The 24,947-nt window shown below is 48.9% G+C and overlaps 1 protein-coding gene and 1 long non-coding RNA gene across 8 annotated transcripts in view; one reads left to right on the forward strand and one right to left on the reverse strand.

The window, feature by feature from the left end:
- The window catches only part of CBFA2T3 (CBFA2/RUNX1 partner transcriptional co-repressor 3), a 76,231-nt gene that overhangs the window by 17,367 nt on the left and 33,917 nt on the right, over positions 1-24,947 (forward strand). For all 7 annotated transcript variants that reach the window (XM_083754548.1, XM_083754541.1, XM_083754544.1 and 4 more), the window contains exon 2: positions 21,190-21,336. In XM_083754548.1, the coding sequence (XP_083610674.1) occupies positions 21,216-21,336 (121 nt within the window). In that variant the 5' untranslated portion in view covers positions 21,190-21,215. The remainder of the gene's footprint in view (positions 1-21,189; positions 21,337-24,947) is intronic.
- On the reverse strand, positions 3,553-14,165 carry LOC310851942. Its single transcript, XR_014567921.1, has 3 exons — positions 14,114-14,165; positions 8,761-8,854; positions 3,553-3,886 (listed from the first exon to the last, which is right to left on the reverse strand). It is a non-coding gene; the product is annotated as an uncharacterized lncRNA (long non-coding RNA).

The raw sequence follows: 24,947 nt of genomic DNA on the forward strand, positions 1-24,947 counted from the left end.
TACCTTCATTTTCTTTACACTTCCAACATTTATTATTGGGCAAATGATAGATTTTTGCAAGCTTGACTGGTGTCATGTACCACCTATATATCATTTTCATTATATTCTCCACCCTCTTTTAAAGCCATCACGACCTCTTGTGGGAGTGAATTCTATAGTTTAGCTCTGGGCTGTGCTTTCTTTTGCCTGCCCTGAATCTGAAGAATCATTGGATGGGCCCGAATATTATGAGATCCACTTCATCCATGAGAGTCGGCATTTTATACACCTCTATGTGCCCCCATTGGGATGCAGGTAGCACTGTGGGTTAAACCACAGAGCCTAGGGCTTGCCGATCAGAAGGTTGGCGGTTCGAATCCCCGCGACGGGGTGAGCTCCCGTTGCTCGGTCCCCGCTCCTGCCAACCTAGTAGTTCAAAAGCATGCAGTGCAAGTAGATAAATAGGTACCGCTCCAGCAGGAAGATAAACGGCGTTTCCGTGCGCTGCTCTGGTTCGCCAGAAGCGGCTTAGTCATGCTGGCCACATGACCTGGAAGCTGTACGCCGGCTCCCTCGGCCAGTAAAGTGAGATGAGCGCCGCAACCCCAGAGTTGGTCACGACTGAACCTAATGGTCAGGGGTCCCTTTACCTTTACCTATGTGCCCCCATTACTCACTCCCCCACCCCAAACTTAAAAGTTCCTCCTCCTTACTTTCCTCCTAGGGTTTCCATCACCACTCCTTGATTGTAACATGTTTTATGTCTCCTGTGCACACAAAAATGTGTGTGTCTGTGTGTGTTAAGCATGATTTCAAAACTGCAAGCCTTCAATGATTTTTTAGATACAGCTGAAAAGCCTGAAACTGTTTGCTTGCAAAATAATTGTGGGGTGGGGGGGCAAAGGGGTGTGAATAGCCTTTTGTCTCCTTCCCTGATGCTGATGCTAGGAACTGCAACAGCTTTGCTCTCTTCTCCCTCTCTCCTCCCCCCACCCCATAACACCCTGACTCCAACTGCTCCATCTGCTTGCCTGGAATGCTTCCCACAATTGGGGTGCCTGCAGAAAGAAAAGGATTAGGGGGAAATCCAGTCCCACTGAGGGATCAGCCTGAGAGGTCACTCAGAAACACCAGGCTGTGCACTGGTTAAGTTGGGCTCCATTTAACTGGAATGTGAAATTCCCCTCCTGGCCTTCATCTCAATCTGCCTAGGTGAGGTTCATACTGCTGTGTAGTTGCTTTAAAAAGCACCTTCCAGTTAAGCAGCTGCATCCAGATGCCACTACTACAACTACTACTACTACAAGGGTGGGATCCTGTAGCCTCCCAGATGTTTCTGGACTCCAGCTCCCATCATTCTTGATTATTGGCCATGCTGGCTGAGTCGGATGGGAGCTGGAGTCCCACAGCATCTGGAAGACCACAACAAGATGTACTACAAGATGCAGGGATGGTGGCTGTCAACCTAGATGGCTTTAAAAGGGGATTAGGCCAATCCCTGGAGGAAAAGGCTATCGATGGCTGCTTGTCATCCTGACTACACTTTATCTCCAGTATCAGAGGCATTGCTAAGCTAATTAACACATCGCCATTGAAGGATTCTCTCCCCCTTCAGTGGATCTGCCAAGCCTCCTTTTAAAGCAGTCAGTAAAGCATGTGACTCTTGATCTCAGGGTTGTGGGCTTGAGCTCCACATTGGGCAAAAGATCCCTGCATTGCAGAGGGTTGGCCTGGATTACCTTTGCAGTCCCTTCCAACTCTACCATTCTAGGAGTCATTGAAGGCATCACTGCATCTCCTGGCAGTGTGAATTCCATAAGCCAAAGGCACACTATGTGAAGAAGTCCTTTCTTTTGTCTTTCCTGAATCTAATGTCCATCAGTGCCATCACGCTCTACTGTTACAGTGGTACCTTGGGTTAAGTACTTAATTCGTTCCAGAGGTCCGTTCTTAACCTGAAACTGTTCTTAACCTGAAGCACCACTTTAGCTAATGGGGCCCTCCTGCTGCCGCCGTGCCGCCGGAGCATGATTTCTGTTCTCATCCTGAAGCAAAGTTCTTAACCCAAGGTACTATTTCTGGGTTAGCGGAGTCTGTAACCTGAAGCGTATGTAACCTGAAGCGTATGTAACCCGAGGTACCACTGTACAGGGTTAGGGGAAAACCTGTCTCCACAACTGCTTCTGCCTACTTCCTGCAAAGGCAAAATATATGGGAGGAGATAAGTGAGCCTTCTTTGCTAAGTAAAGAGCTCTTACACCTTTCAGCAAAATGATCCCCTGTGCACATTCTTGTGCTTTTAGATTTTTTTCAACCCATCAAGTTCCTACAGGGTGACATTATAAATTACAGTAAAGGACTTAAATGTAGGGCGCTTCTTTTTTTTTTCTATTGAAAAACTAGCTATCCTTGCAAGGAATCCCCTGATAATCTCTTAACAGAAAAGTCTTGCCATCATTTTGGGAAAAACAGAAGCCTGGGCCACCAAGGACACCTCCTTGATGTCTTCACTTGCGATGTGGAAGGTGCCCTTACAAGGCTATCCTTGCACACTGTAGCCAGCCCATCAGAACCCTGGTTTCAATAGGTGGGCCAGTAAACAGCACACAAAACACACATGCCACTACAAGTGAAACAAAATTGATGGCACTTGTGCTGCAAACCTCTGCTCCACAAATGCAATAGCAGCCTTAAGGTGCTGCCTTTAGGCCAGGCCTGTGCAACTACAATGTTTGGGGTAGATGCTTTCCAGATGTTATTGGACTACAGCTCCCATCACCCCTGATAATCAGTCGTGCTGGCTGGAGTTGACAGAAATTGGATTCCAATAACATCTGGAGGGCGCTTTGTCAGTTCCCCTGTGATGAAAAGTGGGGCGGGGGAGGGGGGAGTTGATAAAATGCCTGACCACAGAAGAGCCACAGAGATAGTGTCTGGGTAGAACGCATAGGCTATCCAGTGAACTCAGCTGTTTTGGAGACTTAAAACTGAACATCTGGATAACACCCCCGCTCTTGCGCACCAAACATGCTCATGTGCAGCTCCCGTCCATTGCGCTGTGGCTTGTGCTCAAGAAGTTCCCCTTCGGAGGGGAGAGGCTTTGGCAAACATCGCAGTGTAAGTCCCATGTAATCCAGGGAGTCAAAAGGTGATTTTAAGCCGTCTGCAGCTTGTTGGAAGCAGGCAGCTCATCCCCAAAGGCGGGTAGGGAGAGTGGTAGAGGGAAGGTGAAACATGCATATTCTGGAGATGTAGGGAGGGCACGGACATGTGGGGAAGAGGAGGAAGAATACTTGTTCGCTTATCCTGAGCTCATCTGCAGAGCCGAGTAGTGCCTTCCAATCCTTTCCTAATGGCTGCAAGCCATCACCACCTTAATCCATCATTAGCTGGGCATATTTCAGATCTGAGCCAACAGTGAATTGGTGTGCGTATGGCAGCGGCGGGTGGGGGGGGTAGAGAGAGAGACTTCTCTCGCTTGCATGCTTCCCCTTATTCCCATGCCATCCTTGCTGCTGCCTGTGTGTAATTAACAGAGTAATTAAAAACAGGATGAGTTAATTGGTATTCATTTATGTGGCAGATGTTTTTAATTGAGATACGAAACAATTTACCTGTTTATATAAACAATAGTGAACGAAGGCTTGTAAAACAGGGTGTTTTTCCTTCCACATGCAGCAGGATCTGAGCCATCTCTCCCAGCTCCTTTTCATCAGGCCTGAGGCCAAACTGATGGAGAGCACCTGGGGGTTGTGGATGGTGCCAGGGACTGAGGCTCGGTTCCAAAGATGTGTTCCTCCCCTTTCTTAATTGCATGCCAGCTACAGGGATGTTGTTACAGGGTGACAGAGCAGGGCTGGACCCTGGATCTTTTCCACTAGTCCCCAGATCAGCTGTCACTTCCTCCCTCCCTTAAAAAAAGAGAGAGGCTAAAAATTAGCTTTGCTTACAGGACTGCTGGTCAGGCGTCCACATGTGCAAAAAGAGCCCAAACATTGATGCATATTTGCATCAAAAATTGCATATGCTGATCTATGTGTGTAAAGGCAGATATAGAAGCAATTAATAACCTTTAAACGGAAAAGCAAGGCAGCGACAGGTGAGCTGCCTGCCTGCTCAGTCAGCTGTCTAGGCGCTCACAGTTGCGGAGGCAGCTCCCTGCTCTTCCTTTTCCATGCTTCTTCAGGCTTAAACTGGACTTGGGCTGAACAGTCCTTCAGATAGAGGACTGTATTCTGCAGAGTAGGACACACAGCCACTCTGGATGCATTATTGCATGTAATGGTCAAGGTTTGTAAAGGCAAAAGCTGGGGATAGTGACCAGAATAACAGCAAGACATGGAGGGGGGACTGGTCGAGTCTCCTTTGGTTTTCAGAGGCCAGAGAAGGCAGACAGCAAGGTGTAGGCACAGGAGGCTGACAGCCCAATACTTTACATTCCTATTCAAAAATAAGCCCCAACTGAGGGGCTTCCTGCCAAGACAAGATTGCAGCTTAAGTGTCATAATAGGAAGACCATAAGAAGCACCATGCTGAGGGACCATTTAGTCCAGGGGTCAGCAAAGTTTTTGTGGCTTGGGCTAGTTCATGGTCCCGCACCTGCACGCACACACAAATGCTATTTCCAGTGTGGAGGAGCAGTGTGCAGCTTCCCATTGGCTGCAGGAGCTTCCTACAGCCAATAGGAAGCCAGCCAGTGTCATGGAAGGCGGTCCCCGTGACCAAGCGGGCGACAGGGGTCCCTGAGCAGGTGGCGGGGGTCCATGGGCCGGTTAAACAACCCCCATGGTCCGCTTGTGGCCTGTGGGCCTTAGGTTGCTGACCCCTGATTTAGTCCTGCCTCTGGTATCCAGAGGAATGTTGATTTGAACTGGTGAACCAAATATTTAGTTTTGTTTTCCTTGGCACATAGGAAGCCACCCTTTGCGGAGCCAGACCATTCATCTCTCTCACTCAGTCTTGCCCACACTGACTAGCAGGAGCTCTCTAGAATTTCTGTCAGCTGTCTACCGTAGTCATATTTGGAGATGCTGGAGATTGAACCTGCATGTAAACAGGTGCTCTACCACTGATGGCTAGACCCCACTTGTTTGCATGGAGTGTTTGACTATCCGTGCCACAGAGGCCAGAAAGACCTGATATATTATCCATGAAGCTCTAGATAATGTTCTTGGGATAAAAAAAAGGGGGGGAGGAGCTTGCCCACCCCAAATGCTTTTCTTGTTCAGAAGGTCTTCCTCCCTCCTGGTGCAGCCCTAGGGCCCATCCAGGCTGTTGCTCTGTTTTTGGATGGGATTCAGTCACATATTGGCAAATTCGGATTTCAAAATTAAAGTTGATTGGGAGCTCTTGTGCAAGGAAACCAGACTTTAGCAATAAGGAAAAGTGATAGAGGGGGTTCTACTGGAAAGTGTGGGATGGCAACTGCTTGATGCAAGGTCATATGATTTCCCTGCTGACAAATCACAGTGAATGCTTTGTAAACAGGCAACACTGTATAATCTTCCTGCAAACTTTGTGCAAATAAATGAAGACAAATTCTCAGCTAACAGTTTGCCTTGGAGTGACCCTACTCTGAATGGAAGGTCTGACCTTTGGTGTTTGTATGTGTGTTTGTGTGTTGTGACTTCTTAGCCATGGGCATTTCCATGGCTTCTGCCTCTGCTGCAAAGGGGTTCAGCACACCTCAGTTTTCCCAGAGTCACGGCCCGCAGCAGATAAGAAATGTGATAGTGAAACATTTGGCTATTGCTGGAAAGAGGCCTTGGCAGGCTGCCGGCAAAGACCAGATGGCTGGAAGCCCAGCTGCAGGGAGAGCAGGCTGGTCTCAGGTGTGCTAAGTCCTCAATCGGTCCCAGGAAGACTTGGCATCACATCCTAATGAATATCGAAGAGGGGGCAAGAAGCACCGTCTTTGCTCTTTAACACTGTGATTTTCCATTTCAGCAGATACTGAATCACTCCTGTCAAGCCCTGCGCTGATACTGGGATGCTGAGCATCTCCTAATAGCTCTGTGGGTTTTGAATTCCCAAAAGGGAGGGAGGGAGGGAGGGAGGGAGGGAGGGAGGGAGGGAGGAAGGAAGGAAGGAAGGAAGGAAGGAAGGAAGGAAGGAAGGAAGGAAGGAAGGGGTGTATCTTCCTCTCCAGTCCCCAGGACAGGTTAGAAAGAGAAATTCTCTGGCACATTTTTCATGGCCTGTGCAAGAAAGAGAAAGGAAGCTTTTGCTTCTGTGCCCACTTTATGCCAGGTCCCCAGTCTCTTGCCCCTTTGTCTCCCTTTAATTCCCCACTTTTCTTCCAGCCTCTTCTTGCACCATTCATTTATAGTTCAGTCCCCAGCATCTCCAGGTAGGTCTAGGAATGCCGCTGTCTAAAATTCTGGAGAGCTTCTGCCAGTCAGAGTAGAATCCACGCAGTGCTGTGCCTGATGGTCCAACAGTCTCACTTGGTATAATGCAGCTTCTTGTCTACTGCATGTCCCCAATTTTTCTGAATCCCCTTGCAACCATTTCTTCAAAGGACTTCCTCGAAGCATTGCCCCACACCTCCCTGCTTTCCCTCACTGTAGTCAATTTATAGCCTGCAAGCAGCATATTCTGAACCTCCCAGTTATACGGAGCATCATTTATCTTTGATCACATCCCTCATACACCTAGTCAGACCACTGGTCCCTCATCAATATTGCCTGCACTCACTAACAGCAGCTCTATGGGGCCTTCAGACAGGGCTCTCCCACAGCCCTAACTGGAAATACCAGGGATTGAACCTGGAACCTTCTTCATGCAAGGCAGCTGCTCTGCCACTGAGCTATGGCCCTGAAAGGAGAGCACAGACACTTTGGCCTGGCATGTAGCTTGTTCTGCATCAGCTACTTATGATGCTGCAGTATGTAACCCAGAGTTTGGTCACATCCACACCATACACTTTAACTCTGTGGCTTTCCTGCAAAGAGTATCCTGGGAACCATAGTTTACCCTCACAGTCCTAGCACCTTAAACAATCTACAGTTCCCGGGGTGGGAGTCCTGGGCTTTCAATGTGTTTCTAATGCATGGTGAAGCTGTTGGAAGCTTCCACCAGCCCTGCTCTTCGGGGGCCATGGGCAGGTGGGCAGGGCTGATGTGCCCCAGCTGCCTATGACGGGGTGAAAATAGAGGCGAGGTGGCCCAGAGGTGCCAAGGGCAGCAGCTGCCAAGCTTTGGAGATGCACTCCAGTCATTCCAAAGAAACGAAAGGAAAACAAGGAAGGAGACCGCGTTGTTTTCCTTAACAGGGAAAGGCTGCTGGAGGAGCCTGGCACTGGGTCCAGCTGCCCCAGCTGTGGGGGGAGGAGGGGGCTCCTGAGGAAGGTTTGGGAGACAGGCTGAGCCCCCTCCCCCTCCCCCATCTTTTCCCACATGGAATGGTCTGCAGTTCATCCCCAGTTTGCCGCCAGCACTGAGTGCTTGAGCTAACACGATCCAGATGGAGCAGCTCCGTCCCTGGTGAGCATATCGGGGAGTTGTTCTTGGCCCTGCTGGCACCGGCAGCTGAAGAGCAGGAATGCACAGCCTTTATTTGGAAGGAGGCAGTGGACCCAGTGCTCCCCCCCTACCCCCACATCTGGATTTCATTTGCAGAGCATGAAATGATGCTGGGATTTCAGGCCAGTGCCGGTTTAACCCTTTCCTCCTGCCTCCCTTCCTCCCCCAGGGTCAGAAGAGGGGAAAGGGGAGGAAGAAAGAGGGAAAGGACTTTCCCCCCTCCCCAAGGATGTTTTGCTCCTGGTGGCCGAGGCATAGGGTCCAAGACAGTCTTCCCTAACTTGGAGCCCGCTTGAAGTTTTGGACTAAAACGGCCAGCAGCACCAGCCATCTGGTGGGCAGCAAGCTGGAGCAGCCTGGCCTAAAACGTCTCTCCATGCACACATCCTGGGCATAGTTAAACTATGGGATTTGTTCCCACAAGAGGCAGGGGTGACCATCAACCTGGTTGGCTTTAGAAGAGGATTAGGCAGTCATGGAGGAGAAGGCTACCAATGGCTACTGGGTATGATGGCAATGTTCTATCTCCATGGATGGAGGCAGTAAGCCTTTCAATACCAGTTTCTGGCAATCACAAGTGGGGAGAGTTGCTGCAGCATGCAGGTCCTACTTGCAGGCTTCCCATAGGCAACTGGCTGGCTACTTTGGGAAACAAGATGCTGGCTTAGATGGGTCCTTGGCCAGCAGATAGGCTCCTCTTATATTCTGCAAAGGGTGGGGCTGGAGGGGCAGGCTTTTGTTAGGGGTGGGGGCAGAACCTCAGCTTTGTCTGGATTGGGGGGCAGCTGCCCCCTTTGGCTACACCCATGGGCTGCACATGGCTGCTTTAACGTTAACCTGGAAAAGTCTGCTACCCCAAAGTCATTGCTTCGGCTTCTTGAGGACTGGAAGGGTCAAGCCATCAAATGCAATGCAGCTTCCAGCAAGCCATTTGCAGGGATACAGTGAGACTGGGTTGATTTATGCAGGCACCTAGGCTGTGCAATCCAACAGGGCGAGGAGATGGAAACCTGAGATGTTAGAGTGGGCTATACGATTTCAGGATGCTGGTGTTAGGGTGGGTATAGAGTGCTTTCCTATTTTTTTAATATTATTATTAGTAGTAGTAGTATTAGTATTATTAGTATTTTGTGAATAATTCACCTTTCACACTGAAAGCTAGTGCAGCAGGGAGTGATCTGGGCTGACACCAATGGGCTAGATCTTTACTTGCAGGGAATTTGTGTGCCTTTTGGGTTTTGGTTTTAACTGCTGCTACCTGCCTTCAGCCTGAAGCAGGACAGTTGCCTTCGCCAGCTCAGGGTTCTTCCAGCTTACTCTGCTGCATGTGCTGCTCCACTACAAGGTGCATGCTGAAACGATACAGGAGATGATTGTAATACCTGACTGGAATGTGTCCTTAAGCCCTGATAATGCCTCTTGCATGGAGGATAGAGAGGGCTGTGTGAGCATGTATAGACGCAAGCCTACTGCACAAAGGGAAAAAATTGCATGCATTGCTCAACCCACTTTTGCCTCTGGCCCCACCCACCTCTGGCATGTGGCCTCCAAATGGTTGCCTGGAAAGGAAAGTGGCCCTTGAGCTGAAAAAGGTCTACACTATGGGCCACAATGCTGGTCTCACAATCGCTACCTCCTGGGGTATAGTAGACTGACCGGACCCCAGTCAAGGATGTAGCAGATTAGACTGTCAGATTTGGCCATGCCTTGAACACAATCTGTCCTCTATTATAACCACCGTGTGGACACCCTCCGGTATTGCTTCCAGCTGCTGGCTGGGGGCTGAAAGGAGCCCAGCTGCAATGGATGAAGCCCACCCTTGACTGAAGCAAACCTTTCAATCACAGTGGAATGAATGAGGAGGGGGAAGGTGGGGGGGAGAGAGAGATTGGGAATTGCCCTTCTGTTCCCACTGGGAGGTGCAGGGTGAGGATGGGCAGCCCCCTCGGTCTGGAGGAGGAGAAAAATAGAAATCCTTTCATTTTTAGATCCTTGCCTTCTCTGCCTAAGCTCCGCAGCTGCTAATGGAAACCAGATGTCAGAAGGCAGACACACAGCTCTCCGCAGTTGGGACAAATTATTCGGCTCTTTTCCTCTTCCCAGCCCCACTCCCCAATTCCTTTCCCACCCCAAGTAAGAGGCAGCTCATTCCTTCAGCCTCTGAGCCATCGTGGGGAATCGTGGTGACATTTAGAACTCCTGCTTTAAACAAAGGAGAAGCGAGACTCATTCCCGACTTCTCAATATGAGAGTGTTTTAGGTTTGGGTTCTGTTTCTGCAGGCACCCCCTTTCAGTTCATGCACAGGATCTCCACTCTGCACCATTAAGTCCCCATCATGATTGCTAATCTCACACAAACTGTGCATAAATTGCTTGGACTTGGATGGCTGAAGCCAGGGCTCCTAAGGAATCGGCCCAGTGTGCAAGTAAGCAAAAAGAAGCTCAGAAAATCATCACGGCAAGTGAGGTTCCTGAAATCGAAGGGAAATGACACAAATTCTCATTGGTGCAAACAAGGCTGGCACCTCTCCAGTACAATCCTTAACATGCTGCTTTAACACATGGCTCATTGTTATCAGGCATGTATATATGCCACTTTGCAAGCACACACACACGGTCACAGAACTCAGCACCGTGAGATTCTTAACAAGCTTCTAGCTCTCATGGGTCATGCTAGGCAAAACCTCGAAAGCTGGAGAGAAGGTGGAGGGGAGTAAGATTCTCAGGGAGCAAGAGTTCAAAGCTCATTGCCCTATGCCGTCCTTTGAGGATTGAGAGAAAGAGGTCATAGCTCAGTGGAGGAACACCTATTCTTTTAACCTGAGGAATAAATAAATAAATGCTTCAAACACTGTAGGTCTGATCCCTGGCACAGATTCTGGAGAGAAGCCCAGGTGAGCATGGGTTCAAAACAGAAGGTCTTTTGGTTAGAGTGGCACCATAGCTCAGGCTTACCTTGATGGTGCAAATAGGCTGGCTTCTGGAGAGGAGCTTGGCACCTATTTTGCTCCACTCCAGGCTTTTTAGTTTGGCACAGGTTGGCAGCTAAGCCGAGGTTGGGCTAGCAGATTCACCCTGTGCATTTACAGCACATCCAGTGTGCGTTTGAAACATGCAACTTTCCCCTAAAGAATACTGGGTTCTGTAGTTTGTTAAGGGTGATGGGACTTGTAGCTCTGTGAGGGGTGCCACCAGTATGTGGGTAACACGCAGCTCTACTTCTCCATAACATCTGAATCAGGAAAGGCTGTGAAAGCTCTGGATTGGTGTCTCAGTGCCATGCTAGGCTGGATGAGGGCCAATAAACTGTGCTTGAATCCTGGGAAGATAGAAGCTTTTGGAGTGGGTGGTACCCATGTCTGGCAGATAGGCAGGTTACCTGTTCTGGATGGAGTTGCACTCCTTATGATGGAGCAAGTGCATAGCTTGAGGGTACTCCTGAATACATCTTTGCCTCTTGAGGTCAAGGTGTCCTCTGTGGCTAGGAGTTCCTTTGACTGGCTTCGTCTGGTTCACCGGCTATTGAGTTCCTGGACAGGGGTAGTCTGTAGCCCATGCTACAGTTGGTTGGTAACCTTGAGGCTGGATTACTGCAATGCGCTGTGTGTGGGGCTGCCCTTGGACCTTTTTTGGAAGCTCCAGCTCTGGTGCAGAATGTGCCGGCCAGATTGCTGGTGGGACATCTGGCTGACAACATGTGACTGTTGCTACAGCATCTTCACTGGCTGCCCATCTACTACCAGGCCTCTTTCAAGGTCCTTGTATTAATTTACAAAGCTCTGGACAACTTATGCCCAGGGTGCCTCAGGGAGAACCCGAGCCCTTATATCCCAGGTCGATCACTGAGATCATCTGCAGGAGCGTCGCTGGCCATTTGTCAAGTAGGCGAGGCTCATTTGACAGCAACAAGAAACCGAGCCTTTAAGTGTCATTAGTTCAGTATTGTGGAATGCTCTGCCAACAGAGATTCAGCAGGCACTTTCTGTTTCAACTTTTAAATGCCTGCTGAATCCTTTTCTATTCTATCAGGCTTATGCAAGCAATTAAGAATACATTTTTTCCACAATAGTTAGCTGATTTCTGATTTTAACTTTTTAGATTGTTTTATTGTGTGGTTTGATGTACAACTGTTGTAAACCACTGTGATTTTTTTTTTTTTAGGAATAGCAGCATATAAATTTTTAAATAATCAAACTTCAGTTCTCAGGAGTCTTTGTGCGAAGCCATGGGCTTTCAATGTGCATTAGATGTGCTTTAAATGTATGGGGTAGATATGCCTAACTTGGTGCGTTGTACAAACGTGGGATTGTAGGTAAGATCTCTCCTCCTTAACTCTGATCTGTAGCCCTGGTTTGGGCTATGGTTAAGGAATGACCTTAACCACCATCCCAGGTCAGAGAACATACCAATCCAAACCTTGGCTGGGCTGCGGCACCTAAAACACCTAGTGAGAAGCAGCCTAGTAAAATTAAGAAATGCTTCTGCATGTTGAAAAACTCAAGGACTTGTGAACCTTTCCAGGGAGATGCTCCAAAGTTTTGATGTCACAAATGAGAAATCCTGCCTTGGATCACTGGTACCACACCTCCAAAAGCAGAGGGACTTACAGGAGGAGCAGTGTCACTTAGTGGTTAGAATAAAACTGGGGAGACCAAGTTCAAATCCCCACTCAGCCATGGATCTCCCTGGGTGATGCAAGTCCCTTACTCTTTTTCTCTGCTTCAGCCTAACCTACCTCACAGGGTTCTTGTCGGGGGTCAAACTGTGGTTGGATGAGAAGGAGAGAAGCATGTATACTGTCTGGATCTCCTTGGACAAAAGGCAAGATATAAATATAAGAAGTGTTGCAGGTTGCTACATTAATATTGTGAATCAGCCTTTCCATTGTGGTTTATAACTGCCTGATCAGAGTCTGGGATCAGACAAAAGAATGTTAATATTCCTTAATGGTCCAGGAAGGGCAGCTTTTATCTCTATATGGAAGCTAATTGCTCAAAGTGGCTTCTTGATAGGGAGGCATCTCTGGAATGCCTGGAATGGAGAAGGAGATCAGAGCTTGAAAGGTGACCCTCTGCATCCCCACCAGAGGAGATGAGGGTGGGAGAGGGAGGTGCCAGTGTGCCCTACTTTGCAGAGGACAGTCCTCCGTTTGAAGGGCTGCCCCCGTCAAAGCAAAATAGAAAAAGAACTCTAGGAAGGGCTAGCAGCTGGGACTCAGAAGTTGCACAACAACCCTGCATAGCAGACCGGGCAGGTGTCACACAGATCACCTGAGCCCTTACATTCCAGCCCCATCAATGAGATCATGGGTAGGCAAAGTAAGACCCGGGGGCCGGATGCGGCCCAATTGCCTTCTAAATTCGGCCCACGGACAGTCCAGGAATCTGCATGTTTTTATATGAGTAGAATGTGTCCTTTTATTTAAAATGCATCTCTGGGTTATTTGTGGGGCCTGCCTGGTGTTTTTACATGAGTAGAATGTGTGCTTTTATTTAAAATACATCTCTGGGTGATTTGTGGGGCATAGGAATTCATTCATTATTATTTTTTTCAAAATATAGTCTGGCCCGCCCCCCACAAGGTCTGAGGGACAATGGACCGGCCCCCTGCTGAAAAAGTTTGCTGACCCCTGAATGAGATCATCTGGAAGAATGCTCTTAGCTGTCTCCCATGTCACAGAGGCCCAACTGGCCTCAACCGGTGATCCCATGCTGTGGAGAATCAGTAGGCACCCCTGCTTTAAACTGTGAGACATCTGCTGAAGACCTTATTATGCTGACAGGCCTGTGCTGTTGTTTACAATTTTCTTGAGTCATTTGAACGATTGTTCGACGTTTAATCCCTCGCTACTGGGCAGCACTGTGATCTTTTGTAAGGTTAGGGAAGAGAAAGTATGTCTTTACATCAGCACATAGTTCAAACTATGGAACTCACTTCCATGGGAGGCACCATGGAAGGACTGGGGGGGGCAGGACCGATGTGATTGGTCAGTTAGTCAAGTATTTCTATTGTTTTACTTGATGCCCCCACCCACCCGCCCACTCTTGGCTACACCCATGGGAGGCAGTGATGGCCACTAACCTAGAAGGGTTCTAAAAGAGGATTGGACATATTCATGGCGGAGAGGGCTATCAATGGCTATTGGCCATGATGGCTGTCCTCTGCCTCCATAGTTGGAGGCAGCAAGGCTTCTGCATAGTAGTTGCTGGAAACCACAGAAGGGAAGAGTGCTCTTGTGCTTGGGTCCTGCTTGCAGGTTTCCCAGAGGCATCTGGTTGGCCACTGTAAGAATAGGATGCTGGACTACATAAACCATAGGTCTGATCAAATGGGCTCTTCTTATGTTCTTACATAAGAGGGCAGTACATAAATACTTTGAAGACAGAAGTGCCTGGTGTGCTCTGGTCCATGGGGTCACGAAGAGTCGGACACGACTAAACGACTAAACAACAACAACAGAAATACTTTTATAAAAAAACATGCTGTGCTCCAGTTCAGGCCCTGACCATTAAGCCAGCCAGTCTCCAATCTTGCATCCTTTTGGATGCAGACTGCAGCATCCCATTTCCCAGCTGCATTGGCTCTTCTTGCCGTGTCCCAGATCCACTACCTCTTTGCTGTCTCACGAGGATGACAGGACTCAGGACATGCCAGGGCTTCTGTGGGCTCCCATCTGCTGTGTGAGGCTCTCAGCTGCTGTTTGGCTCTGCGCTGTCACTCAGGACAGTATTTATAAATAAAGCAGGAAGCATGGCGGGGGGGTCAGCGGCCCCGCACCGTGCCAGGCTCCATTCTCAGGCATTGATAGTCGCAGGAATGCTGTCATCAGTCAGAGCGATGCACAGTATTTCACATGATGCTTCTCACCCCTCAACACTTCCAAAAACAGCACGGGATAGCAGAGAGGAGTGGAACATTTATAGGAGCAGACCAGCCTGGAAACAAACAGGATCTGGGCCCCAGAAGGACTTTGTACTCTGTCAAGGCTTGGTGCTAAGGCTGAGCCCTGGAATATTTTAAATGGCAGTGTTTAGCCCTGAGACATACGAGCATGTGCAGAGTGCAGTTGCTCTCCCAAAGGTCTGGGATCAAGGTGGAAGGTTTCCCAGGCTGAAAGTCCAATGTCTTGCAAGTTGTTGCCATTAAAGGAATTTATATACCAGCTTACATTTCAGAGGGGGGAAATACCAAGGCAGTTCACACACAAAAAAAATAGTAAGAATAAAACCAATTATCGAAAATACATCTAATTAAAATACATACAAAAGCAATGACGTTAAAACACCCATCTTTAAAGTATAAAATAAACAAGGCTTTCAAAACAGCATAACAGTTAAAACAACAAGCAAAGCAGGAGACTCAAGCTAGGAAATTCATATCTAACCAGGTGTGTCTTCAAGGAGCAGCAGAATGACAGTACGGATGACACCTCCGGTATCTTAGCAAACAGGGAGAGCATTCCACATCACACACACCACCAGTGACAAAGCCCCGTTTCTGTGTTATCACAAGCCAATAATAATCAGGCCATGGCAAAAAAAAAAAGTTTGCATCTATTACACTCTCAGGTGGGTTAGAAATTCAACTGTTTATCTCGGTCTGCACAGAGTCAGGAAGGGGACATAGCTCAGCAGGAGACATTTTTTAAAACGTGCACATTGATTGTGTTTTGCGGAATGGTCCCCGTTCATTGGGAGAGCACCTGCTTTGCTTGCAGAAGGTCCCAGGTTGAATCACAGCAACTGCAGCTACAGCCAGGGGAAACCCTTCTTTTGCTTTGGACCATGGAGATGCTGCTGTCAGTAAGAGCTGAAATGACTGAGCCAGTTGAGCCAATGGTCTGACTCGACATAAGAGGATTGTAGCTCAGTGGTAAAGCAGCTGCTTCACATGCAGAAGATCCAGGATTCAGTCCCTGGCATCTCCACTTGGGATGGGATGAGAATGGACCATGATTGAAACCCTGAAGAGCCATTGATGATTGGTGTCAACAGTGCTGAACCAGATGGATGAATGGTCTGGCTCAGTATAAGGCAGCTTCCTATGTTCCCATTAAATGAGTAGGGCTGGAGTCCTACTTTAATTTTAGGGGAAAGGGTGTAGCTCAGTGGTAGAGCACATGCTTCAATCCAGGGCATCTCCAGGTAGGACAATTCTATGACTGGGAGAGACTCCTCTCTGAAATCCTGGCAAGCTGCTGTCAGCCAGCACAGGTAACATTGTCCTAGGTGGTTAGCTTCCTGTCTTCCTACGCAGCTTCCCGTAAGGCAGCTTCCTTTGTCCCCATGCCGCTCAGATAGACAAATAGCTTCCTGCATTTCATGCAATGAGCCTCTGCTCTAAATGGGAATGACCCTTTTGCTCTCCTCCTGGCCTCAAGCACTTTGGGTTTGTATTCAAGCAAACTTTCACAGTGAAAATTAACTTTTCCAAGGACGTTGTGGTGAGATCCAGAATGCTCCCTCTAGCTCAGGATTGCCTGCACTGACTGGCAGCAGCTCTCCAGCATTTCAGGCAGCAGACACTCCCTTTCCTACCTGGAGATGCTGGGGATTGAGCTTCTGCATGCAAAGGACGCTCTGTCACTGAGCTCCAGCACTTCCCCAGATTTGAATGTCTGATGAGCCATGGTTGCCCCATCCAGGGCTGCTCATTGGACTGGCTTGCCTAAGAAATGCTGCCTGCCTGCAGAGCACATATATGCGGGGAGGTCAAAGCAATTCCATTCCCCCCTATTCCCTTTGCGAAAGTCTGCATACACTGGAGAGAGAAATGGTTGCCTGAATCCCAGCCCCATGATGTTGTGCCTTGTTTTCTCTGTATGCTGGCCAAACTTTGCAGCAACCATAATATATGTCCTTTGTGTTGTCTCACAGTCCCTGCACAACATCTTTCTGCCCCCAAACCTTTCCTGTGTGAAACTAGTCATTCCTTACCTCGTGGCTTGGTTCCCTTGAGTGTGTTTCGCTCAGACATGTCTGGTGCACATTTCCACCACTGTCAGCTGCTTCTGCGAAGCAATTGCAGCCGGGGATACACAGCCAGCATTTTGCCTAGGGAAAAAGAATAACAACAGAAAAAGGCAGGCGGGCTTTGCAAACAGAAAGATCTGCTTTCTGTTTGACCCTAACACACATTCCAACTGTCCCTATTAACCAAAGCATACTGTTCTCAGGCTACCATGTCTATTTCAAACCTGACCCAGATCTATTTCAGTCTGTTGGTTCCCAAACTGTGGTCCGTGAAAGACATCCAGGTGATCCACAGCATGTGTGTAAAAATACAGGTAAAAAACATACAACGTCCAGCACAATGCAGTACAATTGCCGCAACAGGCAGAAAATAATGAAGAGGTCTGTCAAGACCCTCAGCAATTGAAATTGAACCTAATTGAACCCTCTGACCCACTGAAATCAATGACCCTACGTTAATTATGCCCATTAACTTCAGTGGGTATACCCTGAGCAAGAATAGCACTGACTACACCACAGTATGCGTGGTCAGGGAGCTGCAAGGCTTCAGTGATAAAAGGAACCTATTTTGGACATTGCTCAGAAGTGCTGAGACTTGGCATAACTCTGCAGGCTGAACTCTGTGGAATTGCAAACAGGTTCTGGGGCTGAGCCCCTGGGTTGACTTGGCTCACATTTTAAGGGCAGGTCCAAACCATAAATTTAAAACACACCTGACACACATTTAAAGTGCATGACTTCCCCCCAAGGAACCTGGGAACTGTAGTTTGCTATAGGTTTGGGGAGTTGTGGTTCTGTGAAGGTAAAATACCGTCCCCAGGATTCTTTGGAAGAAGTCATGTGTTTTTAATGTTTTGATTATATTTATGCTTTTTATATGTATTGGAAGCTGCCCAGAGTGGCTGGGCAACCCAGCCAGATGAACGGGGTATTATTATTATTATTAAAATGTCTAGTGTGCATCTGCCCAAAGCCCTGTGTCTGGCATAACCACGGCGGGAAAGATTAAGACAACTTTGTGGCATGTAACCTCCACCCCCCCTCCCGCCGCTGCTGCAGAGAGCACAGGCCTGCTTTGCAATGCCAGGAAAGGCTTCGGAGCCAAAGGGACTCCAAGCAAGGCTGGGGAGTCTCCTCTCCGTCTCCTTGGCCTCAGCCGGAGCTGCCTTCGGAGCTGATTTATAGCCGGCAAAGCTCGTGTTTGTTGGCCCGAACTCAGCTGCATGCTGGGAATGGCGTTGAGAAGGAAGGCGGCCCTGCTGGGGCTGAGGTGGTTCTCTCCCTGGCTCCTTTCCAGAGTTCTTTCCACAACGTGTAACTCTTTGGATGCGGGGCGGGGGGGGGGGGAGAGAGCTTTCAGCAAATATGGGAAATGACCCACACTGAAGGCCCGGCATGGGGGTTTCTTGCAGATGGGGTGGCCAATGCCTGGGAAAGCTGCTTGCACCTCCTGGAATTGTGGACAGCAGCTTGGCAGTTTGGGAAGGGCTTTGTGCAAGGCAAGTTATCGATTCAGGGATATACCCAGGATGGAGTCTTCCCACCCTCGCAGAGTCGAGATCAGGGCAATTTATTCATCATCACTATCATTGACAAGTAAAGGATGACTCTTGGCTCCTTCCGCCCTTGGCATTGCTTATTGGCAAAGGAGGACAGAGCTCATCAATGAGCAGGAGGAGCGAGAGGGAGGCAGTCCAAGGGTGGCTGGCAGGAGGGGCTCTTTCTAACTGGCTGGGCGAGCGGATGGTGAATTTTTAAAACAGCAAGCATTGAAGGGAGCTGTTAGTTATTTACCTGTTGCATTGATATCCCAGCGTTTTCCTCCAAGACGCTCAAGGTGTCCCGCATGGTTTCCCCCCTCCTCAATTCCTCCCCTTGACAACCCTGTCAGGTAGGCCAGGCCAAGAGGCAGTGACTGGCCCCAGGTCACCCGGTGGGTTTCACAGCTGAGTGGGGGTTTGAACCCTGGTCTCTCCCAGGCCCTGGTCCAGCATTGTATAGTGGCTCTCAAGTTGAGATGATGATCAGTTGCTAGGGTTTCCCTACATGTGGGAGAGAAATTTGATTCATTTTGCATTTCAAGGCGAACCTGCTTAATTTGCACTATGTGAAAAAAATATGCAAACTGAAACATAGCAATCCTTCGAAAGCCACACTTCTCTAAATTTTGCAGTGCGGTTCTCCAGTTGCAGTATGGTGTACAAAAATGCATATACTTGGGTAATGTATCCATGAAAATGTAAATACCAATGAAAATAGAAATGCATTGTTTTAGGGGAGATCACTTTGCAAAAAAGTGTATGTTAGGCAAAATTGCATATGAAAACAGGTATATTAGGAGAACTTCCCATCAATATACTAATGAATTTTCATGGTAATTTTTTTAAATGGCAAACTAATGTGGAAATGCAGAAAACTTTGAAATTGAAAAATTTTGAATTTGAAAAATGGGGGGGAAACTGAAATGGTCAAATTCTCCCACCCCTTAATTTCCCCCTCACTGCCACATCATTGTGGGAGGAGAAGCTGTAACAGCCATAATTATAAAATAAAAAAATAAAATTTTGTGGGTCACAGAGATGGATCCCATGTTTATGTTAATCATTCATTCATTCATTCATTGATACAGTTTCTAAACCACTCTTCATGAAAGCAACCCCAGGATGATTTGCACAACTATACAGTTGAAACTTAGGTAGGTAGGTAGGTAGGTAGGTAGATACAGATATGAATAAAATTGTTTAAACATAAAGGGGTGTAGCCAACTAAGTTTTACTGAAAGTAGACCCACTGAAATGAATGGACCACTGATAGGCCATTGCTTGGAAATGGGGTCTACTCTGCATAGGACTAACATTGCATACAACCCAATACAGTGGTACCTCGGGTTAAGTACGTAATTCGTTCCGGAGGTCTGTACTTAACCTGAAACTGTTCTTAACCTGAAGCACCACTTTAGCTAATGGGGCCTCCTGCTGCCGCCGTGCCGCTGGAGCACAATTTCTGGTCTCATCCTGAAGCAAAGTTCTTAACCGGAAGCACTATTTCTGGGTTAGCGGAGTCTGTAACCTGAAGCGTATGTAACCCAAGGTACCACTGTATTTTAAATTTTAAAAACCAAATGTTGCAAGATGGGGAGGTTGTGTTCAGGAACCCTGGAATTATGATGGGGAGGACAGCTGAGGACACTGAGAGCTCAATCAGATTATCTACAGAAAGTCCGAGGCCCCATCCCTAGCATCTCCATGTAGGACCAGGAATATCCCAGCCTGAAACCTTAGAGAGTCTCTACCAGTCAGTGTAGACAATACTGAGCTAGATAGACCAGTGGTCTGGGCTTGGTATAAGGCAGCTTCTGTGTTCCCAGGTTCTTAAGAGAAAGATATACCTTGCATGGAGTCAAGCCTTCATGAATGCCCGGTAAAGCCAGACTCCATGTGAAGGGTTTCCATGCCACCTGTATCCATAACAGAGAGCCTGCCATACGATCATGTATGATCATTTATGTTCAGCTCCAGCTTAGGTTGCCTCCTCTGCGAACCCCAGTGATATCTTCCTTTGGCTAAGATCACAGCTTTATTTAGCCTGGACTGTGCACATTGTGTGTGTGTGTTCAATTAATCGTGCAACAGTTGCAGTGCATTTGGAATGCGCCACAGATTAGAGTTTTTATCAGCCGCGCAACCGTCTGCAGAGAAGCTCTCTGCTGGTCTCATGGAGGCAGTGTCACCTCGAGGAGATGCTGGATGACCCCAAGCCAGAGCGGCGAAGGGGAGGCTTTCCTTCTTTGGTCCTCATCTGGGTCTTGGCAGGGCCCTGCCGGCGCGAGGCTCAGTGACGGAGCGCCACAGCTGCCCTCGCACTTGCGCTGAGCCATCAAACTCAACTGCATCCTTTTTACTTTAGGAGAGAGAGAAATGAACTTGGCGGCCTCCAAAGTCAGAGGCAGGTGCCTTTCCGTACGGCCCGGCAGCTGCTCTTGTGGGCTGGCTGCTCCTCTGCCATTTACCTCTCGTCTCCCAGCCCAACTCGTCCCTCCCATCCTGATAACACTTCCACAATCACATTCATCACCCCACAAAAACAGGATGGCTTTATGGAACCTCTGAGCAGTTCAGAGGCTGCATGACACCGAATTGGGGCAGGGGCTACCACCAAGGGATGGCCATTGCCTTTGGGGCTTCCTTGTGTGAGCTTCTCAGGAGGAGAGGATCACCTGGTCCGCCACAGTGGGATGTAGGATGCTGGACTAGATGAGGCTTTGATCTACTTGAGAAGGGTTCTATATATATACATTATATACATTGCTTTTGATGTTGCTACATGGGATCTGCAACAAAACATTGCAGTGTGCTCCTGTTCAGGGTGCCTGCCAGCAAGCCAGCCAGCTGTGCCCTCATCAGGGATACTGCATTGCACATACCCCCACCACAGTTTGCATTTTTATTTCTCAGCCGGCGCTGGGAAATTTCCCAAGGCTGCTGAGCTGTTTGTCTAGGAGCATGTTTGCTTGCTGCTCAGGGGGGAATGTGGTCCTCAGACTGAAAATGCTTCTCCATCCCTGGTGTGGCTGAAGTGGGCATCAGTATGAATCGTGTCTTCCCCATGCGCTTCCATCCTAAATATTCCCTTTCTTGTTTCCTGGGCAGTATCTTTGCCTCTGACTCTCCTCACCTGTACCTCCTCCCCTCCCCTCCCTCTCTCTGTTCTGCAGGTAGTACAGAGATCAAGGCAGCAACGATGCCTGACTCACCGGCCGACGTGAAGACGCAGTCCCGATCCACGCCCCCCAACATGCCACCGCCGTCACCAGCCGTCACGCAGGGAGCAACACGACACCCCACCTTCACACCAAACCCTAGTGAGTAGTCAAGTCAACACCATGCCCAGTGATGGGCATCAAAAATGGCAAAGGAAACAGAAATGGTGGCCAGGGGGTGGAGGTGGGGAATCAAAGGTCTCTCCTGATGTGGTGTACTATTATTATTATTATTATTATTATTATTATTATTATTATTATTATTTTATGTCTACACCCTGTCGTTCCTCCAAGTTGCTCAAGGTGATGCACATAGTTCTCTTCCTCATTTTATCCGCATGAGAACCAGGGGGCAGCTGCCTCAGGTGGCAGAATCCAAGGGGCGCCTTGGCAGGTATGCACCACAGCTAGAGAAGCAAGGAGAAGCAGTGGCTTCCAGCTTCTAGTGAGATCCCGCAAGAGCCCTGTTAGAGGCCTTCAGAGGTCTTGCACAATCATCCTGAGACCACAGTATATAAGGCAGAGCCCCTCACTTACCAGGGTCTCCAAAGGCCTCCACGCAACATTATGGGGCTCTTGCAAGATCTTGGTGGAACCTGGAAGCAGCAGTCGCACAGCTCTGCTAAGCGAGGCTTGAGCTTCCCCATCGCTGACTTATCTGCCTGCGTTCTATCCTTGTGGCCTGTTTGCTTCCAGAACTGAAGCAGACTGAAAAACTTACATACGCTCCCTCCCGCACACATGCTATTCCCACTCTGCAATGACCTGTACAGCAGGAACTGTGAGCTGCGGCTGTTCATTAGCATTTCTGAGAGGCAAAACAAAAAAACAAAAACCCGACCCAAGCAGAGGACTTTGCACTTTAGAGGACTTTGCAGAAACGGAATCTAGCCAGACCCATTTCCCCGCTTTATCCGCAAGCTCTTTTCCTCTGGCGTGGAGGTTCCGGTTGTCATCAGGACCCGGAGCTGCTTCGGATGCCGGGGCAGGTGGGTGGGCTTGGATGCTGTCCACCTCCACCCTCGCCGCTTCTCGCCTCTTGATGCATCGCCTTTCAAGCGAATGGCAGTGCCAGATGGCACCACATTTGGAGTGCCAGGAAAGCAGCCCTCCCCCTTCCCCGTTGATGCGGATGCCAGCCGTCTCCGCTCCTGCTGTTCATGAGCGATGCTGCGATTCGCAGCCAGAAGGTGCATAAGGAAGCAAAAAGGGAGAGGGCAGTTGAACCCCAAGCAGATAGCAAAGGCAACAGCAGCACTCAGGATTATTTTGAAAAAGGATGGGTGCCAGGGGCCCAGGTCTTGCTAGAATCCAGACCTCTGAGCTCCAGTGTAAGGTAATGCAGTTCTCAGTGGGAGAACATCTGCTTTGCATGTAGAAGGTCCCAGGTTCAATCCCCACTAGTATCTCCAGGTAGGACTGGGAACGAGTCCCTGCCTGACAGCCTGCAGGGGCCCTCCCTGTCAGTGTAGACAATGCTGAGCTCAACATACCAATATCAATATAAGGCAGCTTTCTATGTTTCACTGTGTGGATATTCTGCAAGCAGAGCAAACTACTTTGCACATGCTCAGAGGGAAGATTGTTTCACCAGAGCCCCGGTGTTGAAACTAGATTCCACACCCTGTTTAAGCAAGGCTGCAGAGCAGTAAAGTTGAGCATTGCATGGCTTAGCTGTAGCCATGTTAAACCCCCCTATGGGATTTCCACCACTCATCAAAGGCCTGCCCTACCATTAGGCAGGGTAACTAACTCAGGCAGCAGGTGCTGGTGAGGCAGCAGTAGCAGCCTCCAGGCCGTTTCCTTCTGATAAGAGGACAGAACTGTGTCACCTAACCTGCACCCACGAATGACCCATTCTGGTTTGCCTCCTGAGCAGTGTTAGAAACCAAGATATGAAAGCTAGGAGCTAAATGGTGCCTTAAACCTAGGTTATCGGTGCAACAACGGAATGACTAGGTGCACTTTTTTATAACAAGAATACAAAGCTGAAAATGAATGAACTGCAGCTAAAATATTATGTTCAGCGTCCAGTCTTTCCTTGCCCACCCCCCTAATATTCTTAAGAGGGTCTCTTCTCTAGCCTTCAGAGAGTAGCTGGAGGGGGGGCAGAAAAAACTCCTCCTTTCCTTCCACTCTGCTGTTTTAATCTGAAATCTTCGGCGCAGTACTGCGCCCAGAGCTCAGAAACTGCTTGCACTAATTAAATTCCCTGTCGCAAAATGCGCCTAGAACAATGGGAGTTTCGAACATGGCTCCTGAGGTGAAACAAGAAAGTGCCACCCACACGGCTGCCCACTATTCCCCCCCCCCCCACACACACACACCGCGCTTGCTAAATCCTTGCTTACCAAGGTCATGCAACTGCAGCTTCTGGGTTCTTGCAAGATTCTGGGGGAATTCTGCTAGATCTCGCCAGAACCCGGAAGTCACAACTATGTCTCCTTGCTTCTCAGTTCTCCTCAGTTCTCTGGCAACAGGAGAGGTTGGGGCACCTGAGGGGGCTCACCTCTTGTGATTCCACGGCTGTCTCAGTTTGGCCCTGCCTGCACCCCAAAAGCTAGTTTGCTGCCTTCAAATTGCCAGGGCTGAAGGAGGATTCAGTAGCCAGTCCAGGCAGCCTGTGTATGTGCAGGTGTGTGTGTGTTTGCGTGTGTGAGACACCATCTTCTCCTTTGCCTCGGGCAGCAAAAATGCATTTATTTTGCCTGAGGGTCACCCCCATTTGCAAGGCAGAGAATCGCCCCGTCCAGTTGCCCGCCAGTGCATAATGCACAGTTTGCATTGGGCCGCGAAGCGCTCGGAGTGCCACAAGTGCAGCCTAAGCAGCAGGAAGGGAGTCTGCGCCCCCCACTCCCTTCACAGATGGGAGCCTTTCCTCCATCCACAGATAAAAGATCCAATGGCAGATGGGCGGCTATATCCGCAGGCGCAGCACATCGATGCCGAAAGCCCTGAAATAGTTGTGACTATAATAGCCTGCTCCCCCAGATTCCTTTGCCCTTCAGCTGCAAGGAAGCCACGCAGCACGGGTCAAAATTAACTTCTTCTTGCTCACAAGCAGAAAGAGCAACACATGCCCACCCCCCTCACCTTCCACATTGAGCTGCAAAGTCTCCTCCCTTCTGAAAAGAAATGCCTTTTTTTGTATTGCACCTTTTGGGGGGGGTAGTTTCTCTCTCTGTCCCCTGCCTCCCGATTCCGAGTGGCAGTTCCAAGTCAGCTCCAGCCTTTGCTTTTTTTCTTTTTTTTTTGGAGCCAGATGTTCTCTAATTAGAAATCGGATTCTGCTCGTCTGTGATCTGATGGGGTTTGCTTTTAATCGCTCTCGGTAGCAGATGCAAAGGCGCTTTTGAGCCAGTCTGCTGTGTTTTCTGAAAAGGGTCTGCTGCTGCTCTCCCCTCCCCCCTCTCAAAAACAACAACCTTTATTGCAACAGCTGACCCCAGGAGGACTAGCCTTTCCTCCCTCTCCCCCCCCCCAAGTCCCCGTCCTGCCACCACCCCACAGTGATGCTGTGTATGCATTTAAAGCGCTTAGAGGTTAGGGAAGAGAGAAGGATTGGAAGCTGTGACTTTTGCACTTAATTCGAGTGGATATTAGCAAACAGCTGGTGTTGTGCCCTTACTAAGAGCTCTGCTAAGATGTTCAGCCTAAACTGGGCGGCTTTAATAACCACCTAGCCTGATGGTTTGCCACCCGAGAGCTATGGC

Source organism: Podarcis gaigeae, assembly GCF_964106915.1.
Source record: "Podarcis gaigeae genome assembly, chromosome: 8".
Classification (NCBI taxonomy): domain Eukaryota; kingdom Metazoa; phylum Chordata; class Lepidosauria; order Squamata; family Lacertidae; genus Podarcis; species Podarcis gaigeae.